We start from the raw sequence: 18,675 nt of genomic DNA, 5'->3' as shown, positions 1-18,675 counted from the left end.
AATTAAAAAAATGTGGAAAGCTGTTCACCAATAAATTAAGTAAAAAACAAAGACAAAATAAATTAAGGAAAATTAAGGAAAAATAAAAGGGCACTAAAAGCATGTCTAGTTTTACCACAGATGTGTGTATCTGTGCACATGGGTGTGCATGTGTGCGCAAGGGCATGCAAGCCTACACATGTGGGCCTGTATTGGAAAAGTTAGTCACCAAAACCATAGCTGAGGTTATTTATGGGTGATGGTATTACAGGAACTTTAACTTTTGTCTTTTTGCTCTGATAAGAACAATAAAAGTCTGTTATCTTTAAAAAAAATAAAATAAAATAAAATAAGATCTCAGAGAAATATTCTGAATGTTGGACACTATATTTAGATTCATGGACCAGTTCTAAAGGAACTTAATTAAATGACCATGACTTAGTTAAAGGAAAGGCCCTTACTCTCGTTAGCACTCTATGACATTTTATAGCATTTAATTAAAGGACAGGTGAAATTCCTCTATGTCTGGCTGGCAAAGGTAATTGTAAAAACTACAAATTTTGCATGCAATCCTTCCTGGTATAAACAAATACAATTTTCAACTATTCTAGTCATGCTAAACCTGCACTTGTCCATTAAAAACCTGCTGGAACTGAGGAAGCCTTCATTTCTGGTACTTACTAATAAAACTGCAATGTAATTCACATAAGGGCCAATCTTTGGTCAACAGTTTAAGAGAACTAGTCCAATGATATTGGTATATATTACGTATGTTAATGCATTATTATTCTTCAAAAACATGTTCAACTAAGAACTCTCTATTAATAATGCTTTTGATAATATCAATAACACTTATTAATTTTATTGGGTGACCCTTAAGTGCTAGATAATATACTAAGCACACTCACTATAGTATCTTATTTTAATATAGTTAGTTTAATCCCCACCCCCAAAAAAGATATAGAAATAATTTCTACCACAATTTTACATATGAAGATCCCGAGGAAAGGGAAATTAATCAACTTGCCCAGAATCATGTAAATACATGGTGTATAGACTCTAAAGCCAGACAATCTGACTCTGAAGTCTATACCTGTAATCACTGTGTACACTTATTCTCTCAATTCAATAACCCAATCTCCTCTAACACCTGACATATTTTAAAATCAGCAGGTTGAAATATCATGCAACACCTTCTTCTATAGTAAATCAGCTCTTCAAATACTGAATCTTTTTACTAAGCATGACAGATTTGTTCCAGTGGTTTCAGGAACCCACTATACAAGTTCCCAGAAAGTGAAGTTAAACCTGTGGTAAATTAATAGAGAAGAAGTTTACTGTAACATCACCAAAGTTTTGAAAATATATAATCTTTTTTATATTCTCCTTCCAAACTGACATCAATAAAAAGTGGTCCAGAGAATTATATGGCTACTCCAACATCAGACCAGAGTGTTTTAAAATACATAAAGATGAGTTTGGGGCACCTGGGTGGCTCAGTTGGTTAAGCGACTGCCTTCGGCTCAGGTCATGATCCTGGAGTCCCGGGATCGAGTCCCGCATCAGGCTCCCCGCTCAGCGGGGAGTCTGCTTCTCCCTCTGACCCTCCCCCGTCTCATGCTCTCTCTCTCTCTATCTCATTCTCTCTCTCAAATAAATTAATAAAAAAAATCTTAAAAAAAATAGATAAAGATGAGCATATAACATGGTAGACAAAAGTAAGCCACAAGGCTATTTCTATAGAGAATAAACAATGTCAAGGGCACCATTGGTTTTACTGGCTATAACTACACTGTCGTTAAAAAAAAAAAAATGAGGTCACAATAAATAACCAAGACTGTATTTTTACTAAACATATATGCAAGGACAAATACTATTGAAATTTTGGTACAACAAAACGAGTTAAAGAAATACACCTGAACAATAATGACATAAATGAAATACTAATAAGTTGAAAAAATGACATGAAAAAATGATATTTAAGTCATTTTCATTCATCAAAATCATAGTATTTTACATATTGTGGAACTTTATGATTTCATAAAATATTAATTTCCCTTTGCCTTAGCAAAACCCAGACAAGGAATATTATTTATAGATTATAAATAAAAGAATTTACTCAAGAATATTATGGGACTTAGTAAACATAACATGGCCAGTTAGGGACAGAACTGGCTTCTAACTCAGAGTTCTTTCTACCACAGTAGCCAGTCATGTAGGTATAAGACTATTCGAAATGCTATTTTACAAAGTACCATGTATAACCTCTGTACCCCAGAAGTTTTCAATATAACCAAATTCTCAAGGTGAGAAACCATATAAAAAGACCTATAATATTCTCTAAACACTGGAAGATACAGCTTTTGAATAAATGTAGTTTATGCCTTTCCATACATTAATTTTCAGATTATTGGTAGATCTTTGTAGATAATAACAAACAGTTAATAAAAACAGAAAGTCAAGAGTATTGCCAAGAGCTAGTGAAATAGTTGGACACAGAAAATTAATTAAATATTTCTAAAGAAAAATATTGAAAACAGAACCAGGAAAATTCATGTCTTTAAATAAGTGGCACAGGGGTGGAGGGGGGGAGTGAAAAATAGCAGACACAGTGAGTTTGAAGATGTTTTCCTATTACAGGGCTTAAATTCTGCAATGCATGGTCTATACATCAGGTCTTTGAACTCTTAGGATAAGTTTAAGTGGTAAGTGGAGAGGAGAGGATATGTATTATTATCATTTCCAAAATAAAAGGGAGACTTTCAAAGAAAAAAAGTATCTGCCCAAAACACCCAGTTAGTTGATAGAGGATGCAAGATATAAAAAGTAGAAACAAGCAGAAGATAATTTTGAAGACAAAACAAACAAGAAACATATATTGTGTGACTAGTGAATGACAGGGCAGGAATGTGATCAAACTAGTAACAATTTGAAAGATTTGATTTTTGGAAAAAAAAAAGACTATAGAGGATATTATTACCAGTGAAATTACATTTCTCAAAGGAGATTTTTAAATGAAAGAAAATTATTTTGAAACATGGACCATTAAGCAGCAAAACAATCTCCTATGGGAAACATTAAAAGCCCAGATGAGTCATTAAAAACTCTTCAGAGTAAGATAATACTTCTCCATGTCTCAGCTCTGCATTAAAATATACACATATGTTTAAAAAAAAGTAACACTTTATTTATATTTATGAAGAATATGAAGTAAAGCATTTCATGGGTAATGTAACAGTAACATAGAATTTACTTTCACCCATTACATTAGTTTTATTCTCCCAACCAGTTAAGATCCTGGTTTTCCAATCTGAAACAGTATTATACAGGAGCATAGCAAAGTTAACGCACAAAAGCAATCAACCCATTCCTATGGCACATAATTGCTGGCATTATTTCAGGAAATGAAATGAGTCAGAGAAGAGGCATTTTTCAACAGGTTATGCTCTCTTCTAACTTTTGCTTGCAGAGCAAAAGCCACTGCATGACCAGGAAATTGTACAACAACTTAGATTGACCTTGGTAACACATCAGAAGAAAATCCTTCAGCCCTTGAAAAAATGGACTTACCTATGCTTTTTTTCCCCAAAATCAAGTTGAAATGTATTTGTTTCAAAAATAGTGCAGAATTTGTCTATATTCAGTACCTACTGAAATGTTACTCTTATAACAACACAGATCAAAATAATAATAACATAATAGCAATAATAGTCATAATAGCAACTCTTGGTTAACCTCAGGTGTGTTCATCAGAAGACATATATGTACACATACATTGACATTTTGTAATTTCAGATACTCATAGTATCTTTTAATTGGATATTATCACTAATAGACTAATCTCCATAACGATAAAATTTGTCATTTTATCTTCAAAGTGTTCATCTAATTTTAACATATATCAAATTTCTGAGATTTTTTCTTCACAGAGTCATAATATTATTTCTTAAAGAACTCTGAAAGACAACTGGGGCATGATTCAAAACCATCTAGAACTTCATGTTAAACTAGAGTACAAATGCATAATTGAATGAATTCAAGTATCTTCACAGATTTCTTCTAAATAATGTTTTTAAATTCCACTTCTAATTTAACACTATTTTTCATATCACTATGTACAGGATCTTCAAAAGATCATGTTAAAGACAAATTCATTTTAAGTATCTAAACATTTTTTAAAAGAATAAATTTGTGCAACAAATGCTGGTTAAAAAAATCATAATTTAGGGTGCCTGGGTGGCTCAGTTGGTTAAGCGCCTGCCTTCGGCTCAGATCATGATCCTGGAGTCCCGGGATCGAGTCCCGCATCGGGCTCCCTGCTCAGCAGGGAGTCTGCTTCTCCCTCTGACCCTCCCCCCTCTCATGTGCTCTCTCTCTCTCTCTCTCAAATAAATAAATAAAATCTTTAAAAAAAAAAAAATCATAATTTAGCAAATCTCATCTGATATGTAAAATGTACCTATCACATTGATGTGAAGTGTTTTTTTCAAAAGCTAAATGAAGTGAGAAAGACAATATTATATACAGTATCATTTATTTTATACATTATAAAAGTACAAATCTCATTGTAGTTTTGGATCATCTGCTCAGAAACATGTACTACCTTCTTTTCTGTCCGATAAATTAAAGTTCTGGCACGCTTGGCCATCCACAAGCTTCTCTCAGTACCTTTCTGGCCTTACCTTTAACCCACATTTCCTACATCACACACTTCAGTCCAAATATGAATTTAGAAGCTCTTCTGCTCGGTAGTCCCTCCACCTTCACACGCCAGGCCTGGACTCTTTCTTCATAAGTAACTTCTCCTTCACCTTGAGGCATCAAACTTCATCAAGGGCAACAGGAAAGTTTACATACTTCAAGTTTTCAACAAATCTTCCTTCATAATCCAGCCAAAAGTGGATGCTTCTTCAAATTTCCTTAAGTGACAGATTACCACCTCTCATCTGAATTACTGCGATAGCACCGTAACTGATCCACCAACCTCTGATTTTGCCCATGGTCAGTCAGAGTGATTATTTTTCCTAAAACACAACTGTGATCATGTCACTTTCCTGTTTAAAAGCCATCTGTGACTCCCAGTTACTCATAACAATTAAGTGCCAACACACACATGACTTAAAGGTACTACATTTTCCAGCCTTCACTTTTCTGCTACCATCATCTGAAACCTCTTCTTCCCATTACCCCATATGTACTCTGTCTTTAGCCATATGAATATTACTCAGGACCTGAAACATAGCAAGTTTTACCTTTCTCTTACTGTATTTGACTAAAAATGGACTTGGAAATGCTGCTCAAGCCCAGGCCGATTTATAAGGCATAAATCTCTTGATTGCCCTTCCCCTCTGCTCAGCTAAGCAACTAGCTGATCTGATCAAAAACTTCGACCCAAAATCCTTGACATGTCTTAACAAAATATAGTCTCCATCATTATAAATTATGTTAAATTAGAGAAGCCAGAAATGCATTTAAATAACTGAATCATTGTTAGTAATGAGAATGCCAGAATAAGAGTCAAAGCACAAAAGCATATTCCAGACTGTTCCACCAACTGCTTCTGAAAAGATAAGCAAGTTGTTTTACCTCCCTGAATCATGCTTTCCATTTCCCTAAAATGGAAAGTTTTAACTAGATTATCACTAAGAAGCATTTTATCTTTATAATTCGATCATTCTAATTCTACTATTCAATTATATGGCAGTTGTTTCAAAAATCATGAATGTGTCTCTTTTCTTCTTCCTCTCAACTTTTTCTGGTTCCAATGATATTATGATTTCCAGTGTAAAGGAAGAAATATGCTTCTTCAAAGCTAAAAGTAGCATATTAGATTTTCCAAAGTGTATCCATACCAGGGAAGACATCGTATCAGGCACATATAATTAAATGACCAATTCGAATAAGAAATAATATTTTAACTGGTATCTGTACTACTGGTCTAGTAGAACTTGGAAGATAAGGAGGGCACTCTATAAAGGCACTCGGTGCCTTCCCATAGTACATTTTAGACACATTTAAAGACAAGCAAAATTCAGCTTGGCTAGACTGAATTTAAACAATATTCAATAACTGACTTAAAAACAAAAAAACATCAGTATACTGCATAGAATGGACATAAAAAGCTCTGGACCAAAGTGTGTCCCCAATTTTAGCAAGTTAGCCTGAAAAAAAGACACCTAAACTTTATCATAAAGGACTATTGTGCAGCATTACCAGTCTACAATTTACAGGCTATAACATATTAAAATCTTAACTACATGAAGAAAATAAGCCATATACGTGTAAGAAAGCTTTGCATTTCATGTATAAAAATGCAAAATGGAAAGTAATGAAGCATATTTGAAAAAAAGGCCACTGGGAGAAATGTAGAGCAAAGCAAAACCAGGAAGAAACAGATAACACATGTGAAGACATTTTTGGAACCGATAATGCTAATCTGAATAAATACACATATACAAAGAGGCTACATCATTTTCTTTCTACATTCTCTAAGTAGTGCTGCCAAATATGGAAGGATTGGAGCCATTTCTGGGGAACTGCTGAATCAGGAGCCTGAGTCAGAAAGTAAACCCTCAGCACAGAGAAAGTACTAAAAAAAAAAAAAAAAATGTTGAGAGCTCATACGCAAACAGACATTCAGTTCATAAGGTCCAAACCTTCTCTAGTCATCAAAGCACCATGCACTCTTCCCTTCCCAAACGATCCCCTCATATTATGTGTATCTGGAAGAAAGTTGTCCTTCCAAGAAACCAGATTATACCTGTACCTAAATATTGAGGTACAGCACAGAGTCAGTACTACATGTGACTAAAGATGGCTCCGAAAACTAATGGCAGGACATTTTCCATCTTAAATGACAAGAAATCTAAAATAAAAATAAAATTAAACAAAATAAAATAAAGGGCTTATATTATATTAAAAATTAATTTAGAGACATACAAAAATTGTTTGACAGTAATTTAAGGGAGACTAAGATGCTCTTTCTCCAAAAGCCTTTAAGATCTGATTATCTCTCTGAAATGGTCTAGACATCACTCGTCTCTGAATTAGGCAGCAGGAATGGATCATGAGCTACTCTCAGGCTTGGGAGTATATTTTTGGCACAGGAGGTTCAGCAAATACATCCCATACATAATCAACACAATTAATGCTCCAAGGGTAAGTCACCTTTGAACAACAAAACAAAACAATTATTTTCCTCTTACTCCTCTGCCCCATACAGGACCTTCTCAATTTTGTGACGGCACTCTGTATCATCATTAATAGATATTAAAATACCATCATTTATACAATAACTTTATATAATTTTTAGCTCATTCAACATTTATTTTCAACAGCAACAATGACTTTATACTTGATTTTCAGTTCTAAGCTCTCCTGAGCTAAATGAGCCAATGATCTTAGTTCTTTTTCAGACAGAGCCTATGGCATAGAAATCACAAAGTAACAACTAATCAAAATGAAGCAAGGTCAAGTTGCGCTTATGATCCTGATTTGTCAAAATAAACTCAGTCTATCTGGATCTCAAGTCTTATTCTCTCATTATCACTTTTTATTAAGAAACATATTTACATTTATGTTTAATCTCTGCAATCTCTACAAAATTTATCCCAGAAAAGAAAACTCTCAAATACTTTAGCTTTAAGGACTAAGAGCCAGTGTTAGTCTTAGTACACAATTGTGAAGTTGTTCTTTTGAGCTTTACAGTAAGCATAATGATATTCTCTCCTATGAAACAATAAATAACCAGAGACAGTGTTCTGGTCATAATGCATGTGTTGCAATTTCAGTGATCAGAATTCTCTCCATCAGTGAGTGGCACTAACATCTTTGCTTGGCATTTATATTACATCTTCACACAATGTTCCACAATAGCTATCACATCTTGTTCTTGCTTATGATGATGAATAGCAATGCATTTTAATTCATACTCCTGATTTTCGCTGCTTTTCTACCCATATTAATTTGCATTTGGCTACATTGATCGGCACAGTCTGAATTGACACAAAGCTTCATCTCTGAAGACTTCAGAAATTCAAAGAGCTAAGTTCTCTTTCATTTTTACAACATATCGATGTGGTAGATTAGGCCAAGATATTGTAGTTGAGTAGTTAATTCAGTAGCTATAAGTGGCTTTTCTAGTCGCTGGATTGAGGTATCCTCAAACTGTAATGGTCTTAATAAGAATCACCTGGGTGCTTATTAAAAATGCAAATTTCCTGAGCCACAAACACCAGACATTTTTAACACTGCAAATGTAGGTAAAAGCCCAGAAGTCAGTATTTTAATAAGTATACCATGGGATTTCAACACACAAAGTCCCAAAACTTCACATTGAAAAATCTCTGAGAATGAGTTAATATTTAAACTGTGAAGTTCCCAGTCATCGGACTATGCCACATCTTATCCAAAACTGCTTTACCTAATTACAATTCTCCTATGCCTATATTTAACAATTAGCTAGATTATCTATCAAGTTTGCTGACTTACATTATTCATATCAGTCAAAGGTCAGATTTTGACAAATTTGGTCTTACCCTCCCTAACCCACCCCACCCCCAGTAATTGACCCAGACCAACCTCCTGCAAAACAAATGAGAAACTTCCATCCTAAGATGCTAGGATTGTATTAATGAAATGTTCTATAAAATACAGCAGTGAAAATACTCAAGAAAAGAACATATGTGAAAATACCCTTTTTAAGTATTTTTGGGACTCCAGTGTTGACAAAGGTGGAGTAAGGAAAATGGTGGAGTAAGTCCAATCATGAGTTTGAAAAGACCTACTCCACTAATTATAAAGTAAACTTCTCAGTTCAATTGAAGCAGGCATTTAGGAGGGCTTAACTAACATTCCTGACTATTAACTGGGATAACCAAATACCCCATTTTGTTCAGGACTCCGGGTTTTTTTTAATTTTTTTAAAGATATTATTTATTTATTTGTCAGAGAGGGAGAGAGAGAAGCAGGCTACCCGCTGAGCAAGGAGCCCAATGCAGGACTCAGTCCCAGGACCCTAGGATCATGACCTGAGCCGAAAGCAGATGCTTAACAGACTGAGCCACCCAGGCATCCCAGGACTCCTGGTTTTAGCACTGAAAGACCCATACCTCATAAAGCTTTCAATTGTCTTGGTTGGCCACTCTACTTCATGCTTCAGTATTTAGGCATAAAATTTGTAAAGCATATTAAAAATCCCTACAATGGCCTATCAAAAGAAAATCCTGATAAAGTAAGATTTTATTGAGGAATTACTCATGAAAATTAAGGCTTTAGATTTAAAAAATAACCATGGCACCCCTAAAGTTTGAGCTTTACTTTGATTCAACAAAAAAGGGTCACTGAAAAAGGGTCTCTAAAAAAGAAAAAAAAAATCACAATTAAGAAGCAATAAATACTTAACAAATATATAATCATAGAAGTTACTAGGAGGAATGTACTTTGACATTTCCAATATATACAGATCCAAAATATCATGGACTTTTAGCTGATAAGATAGAAAGTCTTCTGAAACACCAACAATTACTTTAAAAGGTAACACCATGAAAGACTATGGACTCTGAGAAACAAACTGAGGGTTCTAGAGGGAAGGGGGGTGGGGGGACGGGTTAGCCTGGTGATGGGTATTAAAGAGGGCACATACTGCATGGAGCACTGGGTGTTACGTGCAAACAATGAATCATGGAACACTACATCAAAAACTAATGATGTAATGTATGGTGACTAACATAACATAATAAAATTAAAAAATTTAAAAAAAACTTAAAAAATAAAAAAATAAAAGGTAACAGCAATCTGGGCAGGAACAAGAAAACCAAAGAGTTAAACAAATCACCCTTGATTTAGGTCCTGGCTGCAACAGTTATGAAGAGCTCAATGCTAATGATTTAGAACCTGCAATGAGGAAGGAGAAATAAAATTTCCAATGGTCAGAAGAGAGCTACCTCATTTACAGTTACGACTAGGGGGGGCTGCTGATCACTATTTTCTGACAGATCACTGAGGAGTAATGATGAATTACAATTAATAAAGTTAAATAGTGCAATGATTAATTACAATTAATAAAGTTAAATAGTGTAGGGGAAAATTAGAGGCACATCTCAATTATTCAAAGTTGAACTTCTGCTCTGTGATTTATTCATTAGAAAATTTCAAACTGTTTTTAACTAGTAAGGAGAAGAGTCAGTGTCTTATTTGTGCTGTTTTATTTATTTTTCTCCATTTATCTTTTTGTTTCTTTGGGTGCCTCGGCTTCTAAGTAGCCTGCAGAACTTCAGTGGTAAGGATCCTGGGGCTCTTTTCCCCATTCCTTTTAATCACAACTAACTGCTTTGAAACCAGAGGCTTTTTTCCATTATTTTCCACATAGTTGCCTGAGCCAGACAATTTCATGCAGGACCCAATTACCTCTGGTCTGGCCCTACTGTAACTAATAACTGGCCTGTCTCCGGTCTCAGCCCCATTCAATCCATCCTCCACCTGCAACCAGGACCTTTCAATCATGAAAATATGATCATGGCATTTTACTGCTTAAAATCTTTCAAGGGATTTATTGCCTGTAGAATCAGGCCCAAACTATAACTCACAGATATGTTCCTCTCCAGCCAGTTCCCCTCCACCGGTTCTATACTCTGACCATACCAAATTACTTGACTCAACAAAATGAAGTCTCACTTTCTCTCCCTCTGGCCAGAATGCCCAGCAGTCTACCCTCCTGATGACCTCTGCTTGCGCTTCCTGTCTCAGCTCATGCCATGTCCTCTAGGGAGGGCCTTCTCAGACCTTCTTAAGAACAAATCCATCAGTGATCACTATTCTAGGCCCCTACACAGGCCTGACACACATCTGTTTGAGCATACATTGTTAATACTCAGTGTTACTCAACTTCTTCCTCCCTGTGGATGTGGGCTTCTCCCTTAATCATTTCTATACTATCTTACACTTAATATAACATGGATAATCAACAAGCATGCATTGATTGATTTCCTATAAGAAACAATTTGTGACCCAGAAAGCAAGCTTATAAAAAGAGAGCAATTCTATTAAAATCAGTTAAAAATAACAACAAACAGATCAGAAGTGTTTACTGGGATCTATGAAATACAACATAAACAGCCATAAAAAAAAGTCCTCAATCAGTCTCTGTAGATATAGTAAAGCACATAAGTGATGAAGGTGAAAAATTATACATATATATATATATATATATAAAGAAAATATTTTTACAATAGTACACAGACTACTGTATACGGGGGACATGGTTGCTCATAATGTTCTAGTTATGCAAGCAACTTATACATAAAAGGAAATGCAGGCAAATGAGCAATATGAACTGAGAATTCGTGAAATAAAACTAGTAGCCCATAGATACAATAATTTCAACCTCACTAGTAATCCAAAAGAATAAAATAATGTCAAATTGGGAAAAAAAATCAATTGTAATATCCATCGTTGGCAAGGGTATGAGGAAATGGGCACCTTCACAGTTGTCAATTGTTACCAACTTTCTGGATAGCAATCTTAACATATGCATTAAAAACTAACAGATTTATATGCCTCTTTATCTAAGAATCCTATCTCTAGGAATTTATAGGAAGTTGGTGGTAAATAAATTAGAACTATGAACTATAAAATATTTACATTATTAAAAGGAAATGCCTAAAAATCCCAGACTAGCATAGATCAGCATATAATAAAGCCATTAAAACTAATGGTGTAGAATTATGATTTGATGTGAAAGGTGTTAATAATATACAATAAAGTAAGCTATGAAACAGCACATGTAGCATACTAACAATATAGCTGAATGCAGACACTTGAAAGGTTAATGACCAATAAGGTAACAGTATAGTGGTTGAAATTAAGAGTAGTTTTTATTTTGCATATTTGTGGTTTTTATTTGTTCTATATTGAGCTTTATTTAATAGCCCTTTCATAGCCAAGAATAGCTTTTTAAAGTGAATTATTGAAGAAAAATAGAGACTAAAGAAAAACACATACAGGGAAGAATGAATATATATGGCAGTGAAAATTGCATTATTGCAGACATGGGAGCCAAGAGTGAGCATCAGTATACGGACATTACAGTAAAGAAGAGCAGCCTAATTTTCTCAGGAAGAAATACACGCATTTTGATATGGCAGTCGTTAGGGATTTTTGAGCACAGATGTATCATGAAAGTAGTGTTGTAAGCAAATTTACTGGGCAATAGTGTGTAATCTGCATGTAAGCAGAGATCCTAAATCCATTCCTGAGACAAGTACTGTGATTTAGAAGTATTATTATCTGGGCTTAAAGGAGAATTGAATTGAGAGACATCAGTAAGAGAGAGGGGCAGCCAGTATCTTGCTCCTTTGGAGCCTTTACTAATACCCATAACCGGAATGCCCTTCTCTTAAGTTCTACTTATGATCTGGTGTTTGGTCTCAAAGTTCACCTTCTCATTGCAGCCCACCCTGATTGGCCTAGGCTCCCAATCCCTCTTGCCTTGCTTTATTTCTTCCACAGCACTGATTACTTTCGACATTCCAGATGAAACACTTCATTTTGTTTTCTGTTTCCTACATAAGAATAGATGTACCCACAAGGGCCAGAATTTTTGGTGTTGTTGTTAACTAATGTGTCCCCTAGGGTCAGAATAGTGTTTAACCTACAATCGTTATTCAATAGGAATTTGTGGAATGAACAATTGGATCTAAAAAGGGAAAGAGGTGGGGAGTCTGAGCTAAAACTACAAACACTAATAGTGACAAACTTTCCAAAATGAGGATGTAATCTGAATGTAAGATGATGATTGGGTATTTGGACAAGCTGACTCTGAATTGAAACAGTGGTATCCGAATAAGGAAAGTGCCCAAGACCATAACTGGTGAGAGATTTCATAGCCGAAGATAAAAGGAATGGTGGACTTGTATTTTGTTAATTCATTAAAAAAAGGGGGGGGGGCGATATCTAGATTTGAAAAGAAAGAAGGCAATGGCAGAGATTTACATTTACAGGAAAGAGGAAGAGGCAGTGATGCAGGATACAAAGAACATTTGCAAAACATAAATTAGAAGAAGCAGAAAAAGAAAGACAGGGAGAACGTGATGTCTCCGAATCCAGGGAAGAACCTGGAGTATAAAGGGACAAATAATAGGTTTTGTATTTTTTCAAAGAGCTCGAAATGTTTGAGAGCAAATACAGTCAACAGGATTTTAGGTATTAGGTATGTTAAGTATAGGAGCTTAAGCCACGGGTGGTAGGAAACAGAACTAGCTATAAAGGAGATGGGTTTGGAGAAGAATAAGGACACTTTCTCCCCACAGACACCCGGAAAGGGAAAGAGAAGATAATTATGAGAAAAGGATAAGGAGAGTAAAAAAAAAATGTATAAAAATTGAAGTGTCACATTCTTTTTGATAGGATAGGTGGAGATGATATGCCAAGGAAAGGATAGGACAGCTGGGACTGGGGGCATGGAAAGAGAGAAAAGGTCTAAAATAGCTCCCACAGGGAGAGAGCCTGGGAGTACAGAAAAGACAATTAAAAAGACTGCCAAATAGCAGCAGAGAGCAGATTGAAGTTTGAAAGCATCCAGTTCTAATGAGCCAAATCTGCAATGCTGTTTGCCTCTAGCAGTGTTCTCTCTCCGGGGAAAAGAAGCAAAGGGAGCCAGAGTTAGAGGTAACAAAGGTTTAGGAATTTGCTGGACCGGTAAAGAAGCAAAGGTTATTAATGAAGAGGCAAAGCTTGTGCTCCTTGTTGGGAGTGAAAATCCAAAATCATCTGAAGCAAGGAAGGCACCAGTGCCGAAGTCTAATCACTGAGGAGTATTTCCAAGGAAGTAGGGAAAGTAATTATTGTGAGTTCTGAGCTGAAAGCTAAAACTTTCAAGGAAATTAGAAAGCTTCTCATTTCCCATCACTACCACTATCACTCCTGCTGAGACTGGAGGAATGGGAAGAAGCAAATCTAAGAGACCAGAAGATTCTTTTTTTTTCTTTTTTATGTCTATCGATAGGAATTTTTTTTTTTCCAGAGGACTACTGTGAAGTGAGCAACTCTGTGTTTGTGTGTGTGTGTGTGTGTGTGTGTGTGTGTGTGTGTGTGTTGGGGAAGGGGGGGATGGATATTACCACTAATACAAAAAAATTGGTAATTGTCTAAAGTTTTATGCATTTCTAAGGCATTAGGGTCACTCATTTATAAATAAACTACAAGGCAACCCACTAGAAGAAAAAAACTGTATTTTGTTTGTTATACACAATTTGAGATTTCTACCATATAAATACAGGCTTTGTTTTTGAATCAAATCCCAATGCTTCCCATTGGCTCAATAGAGTCTTCTGTAGTGCAGAGATGGCCTGTCCACCTCTCGGACCTCTCACTCCACTCTCCACATTGTTCACTCTGCTCCAACCACCTCGGCTTTCTTTTAGTTTCTGAAATCAATCGAGCTGATTCCCAACTTGGGACCCTTGCCGGCCATGCTGTTTTCCCAGACAGGCCCAGGAGGACCTTCTTGGCAGTCAGGTCACCTCAGAGACATGTCACCTCAGAGAGAACTCTTCTGTCAACCTAAAGTGCCCCGAGATGCACTCTTTATCCCATCACCTGGTTTTGTAGTGCTTTTTATTCCTGACATATTTTACCTGATAATAGCTTGCTTATTTATTTTTCGTGTTTTGCCATCTGCCTCCTCCACTTAGAATAAGACCTCCATGAGGAAAGGGATTCTGGCTGTCTTGGTCACCACCATATTGTCAGCATTTCCAATACTACCAAGCACACAGCATACATTCAATTATTTTTTTAATGAATGAATGAATGATAATGAACTTAGTATTTTAATGTTAAACATGATGGAAAGTTACACTGTGTATATATTCATTCATAAGACTGTGTACCAAAAAACATGAGAGCTAAAAATGGTTATTATTGCTATCTCAAAACATCCCCAAATACCATATCTGTCTTATTATAAGCAATAAATATTTTTTTAAAGATTTTATTTATTTATTTAATTGACACAGAGAGAGAGAGACAGCGAGAGAGGGAACACAAGCAGGGGGAGTGGGAGAGGGAGAAGCAGGCTTCCTGCAGATCAGGGAGCCCCATGCGGGGCTCGATCCCAGAACCCTGGGATCATGACCTGAGCCGAAGGCAGTCGCTCAACCAACTGAGCCACCCAGTTGCCCCTATAAGCAATAAATATTATGAGAAAGAAAACTTAATTGTGAATGGAAGGATAAAGGAGGAAACCTCCCTGAAGATGAATCTAAATATATCTCAGTAAAGATATAAATGATCAAATGGACAAAAAAATGTTTCTGCTATTTTTGCCAGGCTGAGAGAGGTCTGGAAATATAGACAGATTTTACAGAATTTGAACAGTATGGGATTTAATTAGTTAGGGCACATACACAAACAAAATGTCAGATAAATTTTCCACAAAATAATTCTATAAATTATGAGTAATGTTTTTGCTGTTTGTCTTGCTATATTATAGCTAGAAACAGGCTTAAGTAAGAGGTTAAGAAGAAGCAGACTTTAATCTTTTTTCCATAAATGGCAATCTCAAAATAAGACATTCAGTCCCCAGTCAAGTTTTCACACTTTCTGTGGAAAGTATTCTCTGCTGGTTCATTATTACCAAAACAAAACAAAACAAAAAGAAGAAAAAGAAAAAAAAAAGAGGGGGTAGGAAATGTTAAAATCTGCACTCTTAATGAACAATTTTATGTACAAAGCTCCTAATTACCTTATGTAGGACATTATTAACCAAAATCCTCTGAAATCTGATGAAGATGTATCAATTAAGTCCATACACAGGTATATTTTCAAAATAGCCCACTTCAGAATTCTCTTAAGATGCCCATGTAGAAGCCAAAAATCAAAAGGTTAATGAATAAGGAAACTTCAGGTGAATCCAAATTGAGAGACGTTACAAAATACCTGGCCTATGCTGTTCAAGTACATCAAGGTCAAGAACACAAAGTAAGGTTGAAGAACTATTCCATCTTGAGACTGAGGAGACAAGTAAACAAGTGAAGGGCATAATCCTTAAACTGATGTTAAATGGGGCTGGTGGGGTCAGGGTAGTGGTGGAGGGTAGCTACAATGGAAATTACTAGGACAACAGATGAAATTTGAACAAGGACTGTGAGCTAAATGGTAGTATTCTATCATTGTTAAATTTCCTAATTTTTTTCTTAATTGCACTGTGATTTTGTAGGAAAATTTTCTCATTCTTAAGAAAAACAAACTAGGGATAAAGAGGAAAAATTAATGGATGGATGGATGGATGGATGGATGGATGGATGGATGGATGGATGATAGATAGATGAATCAATCTATCGACTGACTGGCCTAATGAAAAATTTCTAAGGCCATCAAGTGAAACAGAAACCTCACTCATGTGAGGTTTAACAATAAGTAACTAGTAATAACAATAAGTAACTAGTAAACAGATGTGTCAAAGATAGAACCATATGCTATAAGAAATAAATCAATAAAAATTACATCTGTTGTTTAAGCCCTAACAATATATTATTACTTCATTAAATGAGATGAATAAAAATTAAAGATGAAATGTAAAGATTTATTGAACTAAAAACTTTTGTAATTGGTTTCATTACTTATCAATAGATGGTATGTTAGAAATATACAATGACATCATTTCAATTTTGTTAAAAATATAATTGGAGGATTTAAACCATAAAATAGTCCACAGAAATCGAATTCCAGATATAGATTGCTGATTTAAATCTTTACTCACTGTCCTTAAAAATCTTAATTTTTAAGCTGAAGCACTAATAATAATAAAAATAATAGTAATACAGCAAGCAGCTTTGAGGTGGTTATTACATCATTCTTACTTTACAGAGAAGGAAAAGAACCTTATAGAGATTAAGTATCTTCCCCCAAATTGAAACACTGGTATGTGATAGATGTACAAAGATTAAAAAGGCTTGCCTTTTCCTGCTCCTTAGACAAAACTTTATACCATGGTGGGAGGTTTTTCATTATGTAACATCTCCCATCTTAGTATAAAGCTTGAACGTGTCCATGTTACTGCCAATGTTACTTTCAAAATTGCTATAGTTTTACATAATAATTAGCATTTTAAGATTGAAATGATATTGGTAGAAAAAAAGGAGAGCTAAAATATTTCTTGCTTTTCATTCCTCGCAGAAAGGGCAAAATTCAAGATACACATACATGCATTTATATATGCATTTATTGTATATATATGTGTGTGTGTTTGTGTGCGCACGCGTGAGTAGAGATGTATAGATATTATATTGGTCTCAAGTATCTAGCAGGTTCCAAACCAACTGGGCAATACTCAGACCCCAAATAATATACTCTGATTTATTGTTTCTTTCCTTTGTAACCTTAATCTCCCCCCAGTGTAGCAAACTGTGAATATTTGGAACATACCAATGTTATAGTGCATCTTGAGGAATAACATAGAGCACATAGCTATACCGAAGCAGAAAGAGAAGAAAAATCTCTTTAAAACATTTTTTTGGTCAAGGTTCAGCTGAGGAAATCTACTGACCCACTTTGAAATTAAAATGCTGCTTTAGCACAGACACACATAGGAGGGAATTTTCCACTGAGGCTGCACATAGTAGCATATCAAAGCTCTCCCAATGACACCCCAAATCACCATCCCCAAGGCAAGAATACGCACGCTGAGTTTAGGCAGCTCACTAATTACCCTGAATTTATTTTAACCTTAAATCTTTAATAAAATATATGATTATAGGAAATCCAACTTTGCAATTAGACTAGAATATCATAATCATTTCTAGGGTTTCCTTTCTTCTTCTTCTTCTTTTTTTTTTTTTTTTTGCTGTATTCCTGAGTTAACATTACATATGCAATTATGACAACAGTAATCTTCATTTTCAAAGTGTTATCAACTTAATGTCACAAAGAAATAAGAGATAAGTCATTACTTTCAATATTGTGAACTGAGACATTTCGACCAATTCACGAAAGATATTGTGCATGTAATATAATGTTATTATAGAATAAAGAAACTTGATGACATATCTATGTTTTTACTCACCAGTTGTTTCCACAATGCCTTCTAGGATGACGACAATCTCGAACTGTTCAGTTTGCATGCTTCGCTGCGATAGGTCATAAAAGGGGCTTTTGGCATCGATCACGTGGCAAATTGTGAGGGGGGAAACAAGAAAAAGTTGATCTGCCCCTGTACTAAAACCTACATCCAGTTCAAGTTGGTCAAGGGGAAGGAACTCACCCTCAGGTGTCTGCCGAGACTAGACAAGCACACAGAAAAAGAGAAGAAATCACCACTTGTACTGAAATTTTCAAGGCAGCCCAACAGTAATTTACATCATTGCCAACATTCTGCACTATCAATCATCTGCAACAAAATCCAAACAAATCATTATGCAGCTATGTTCTAGCAAACGGGCCGAAATCCCACATAGCTCATGGGGAACATACATGCATTATTTATAATATACGACTTACTATAATTAGCATTCCCTAACTCATGAGCTTTGGAGAAATGCCTGGTCCAACAATGGCTGTTAGCGCAAACTGTGGAACTGAGTGTACATGTGCTACTGCTTGACATAAATCACTTCAGGATAACTCATTGCATGCCAGATTTGTTTTCCCCACAAAGCAAATAAGCAGGCAATTCTTAGGGAGTTTGTTAAAGCTGAAAAA

The 18,675-nt window shown here is 35.4% G+C and overlaps 1 protein-coding gene across 5 annotated transcripts in view; it reads right to left on the bottom strand.

Annotated features, from left to right (window-relative positions):
- The window catches only part of KCNJ3 (potassium inwardly rectifying channel subfamily J member 3), a 150,863-nt gene that overhangs the window by 119,903 nt on the left and 12,285 nt on the right, over positions 1-18,675 (bottom strand). For 3 of the 5 annotated variants that reach the window (XR_004913523.2, XM_036080510.2, XM_036080511.2), the window contains one exon: positions 18,041-18,257. The exons of 1 other annotated variant lie outside the window; for it this stretch is intronic. Coding sequence is in view for 3 of the 4 variants with exons in the window: in XM_036080510.2 (XP_035936403.1) it covers positions 18,041-18,257 (217 nt within the window). In the remaining variant the exon portion in view is untranslated. Of the gene's footprint in view, positions 1-5,876; positions 6,569-18,040; positions 18,258-18,675 lie in introns of those variants that run through there. One more of the 5 variants, XM_078070809.1, reaches the window with a different exon arrangement.

The sequence above is a fragment of the Halichoerus grypus genome, chromosome 4 (assembly GCF_964656455.1).
Source record: "Halichoerus grypus chromosome 4, mHalGry1.hap1.1, whole genome shotgun sequence".
Taxonomy (NCBI): domain Eukaryota; kingdom Metazoa; phylum Chordata; class Mammalia; order Carnivora; family Phocidae; genus Halichoerus; species Halichoerus grypus.
Note: the sequence above shows the minus strand (reverse complement) of the source record. Positions and strands in the feature narration are given on the sequence as shown.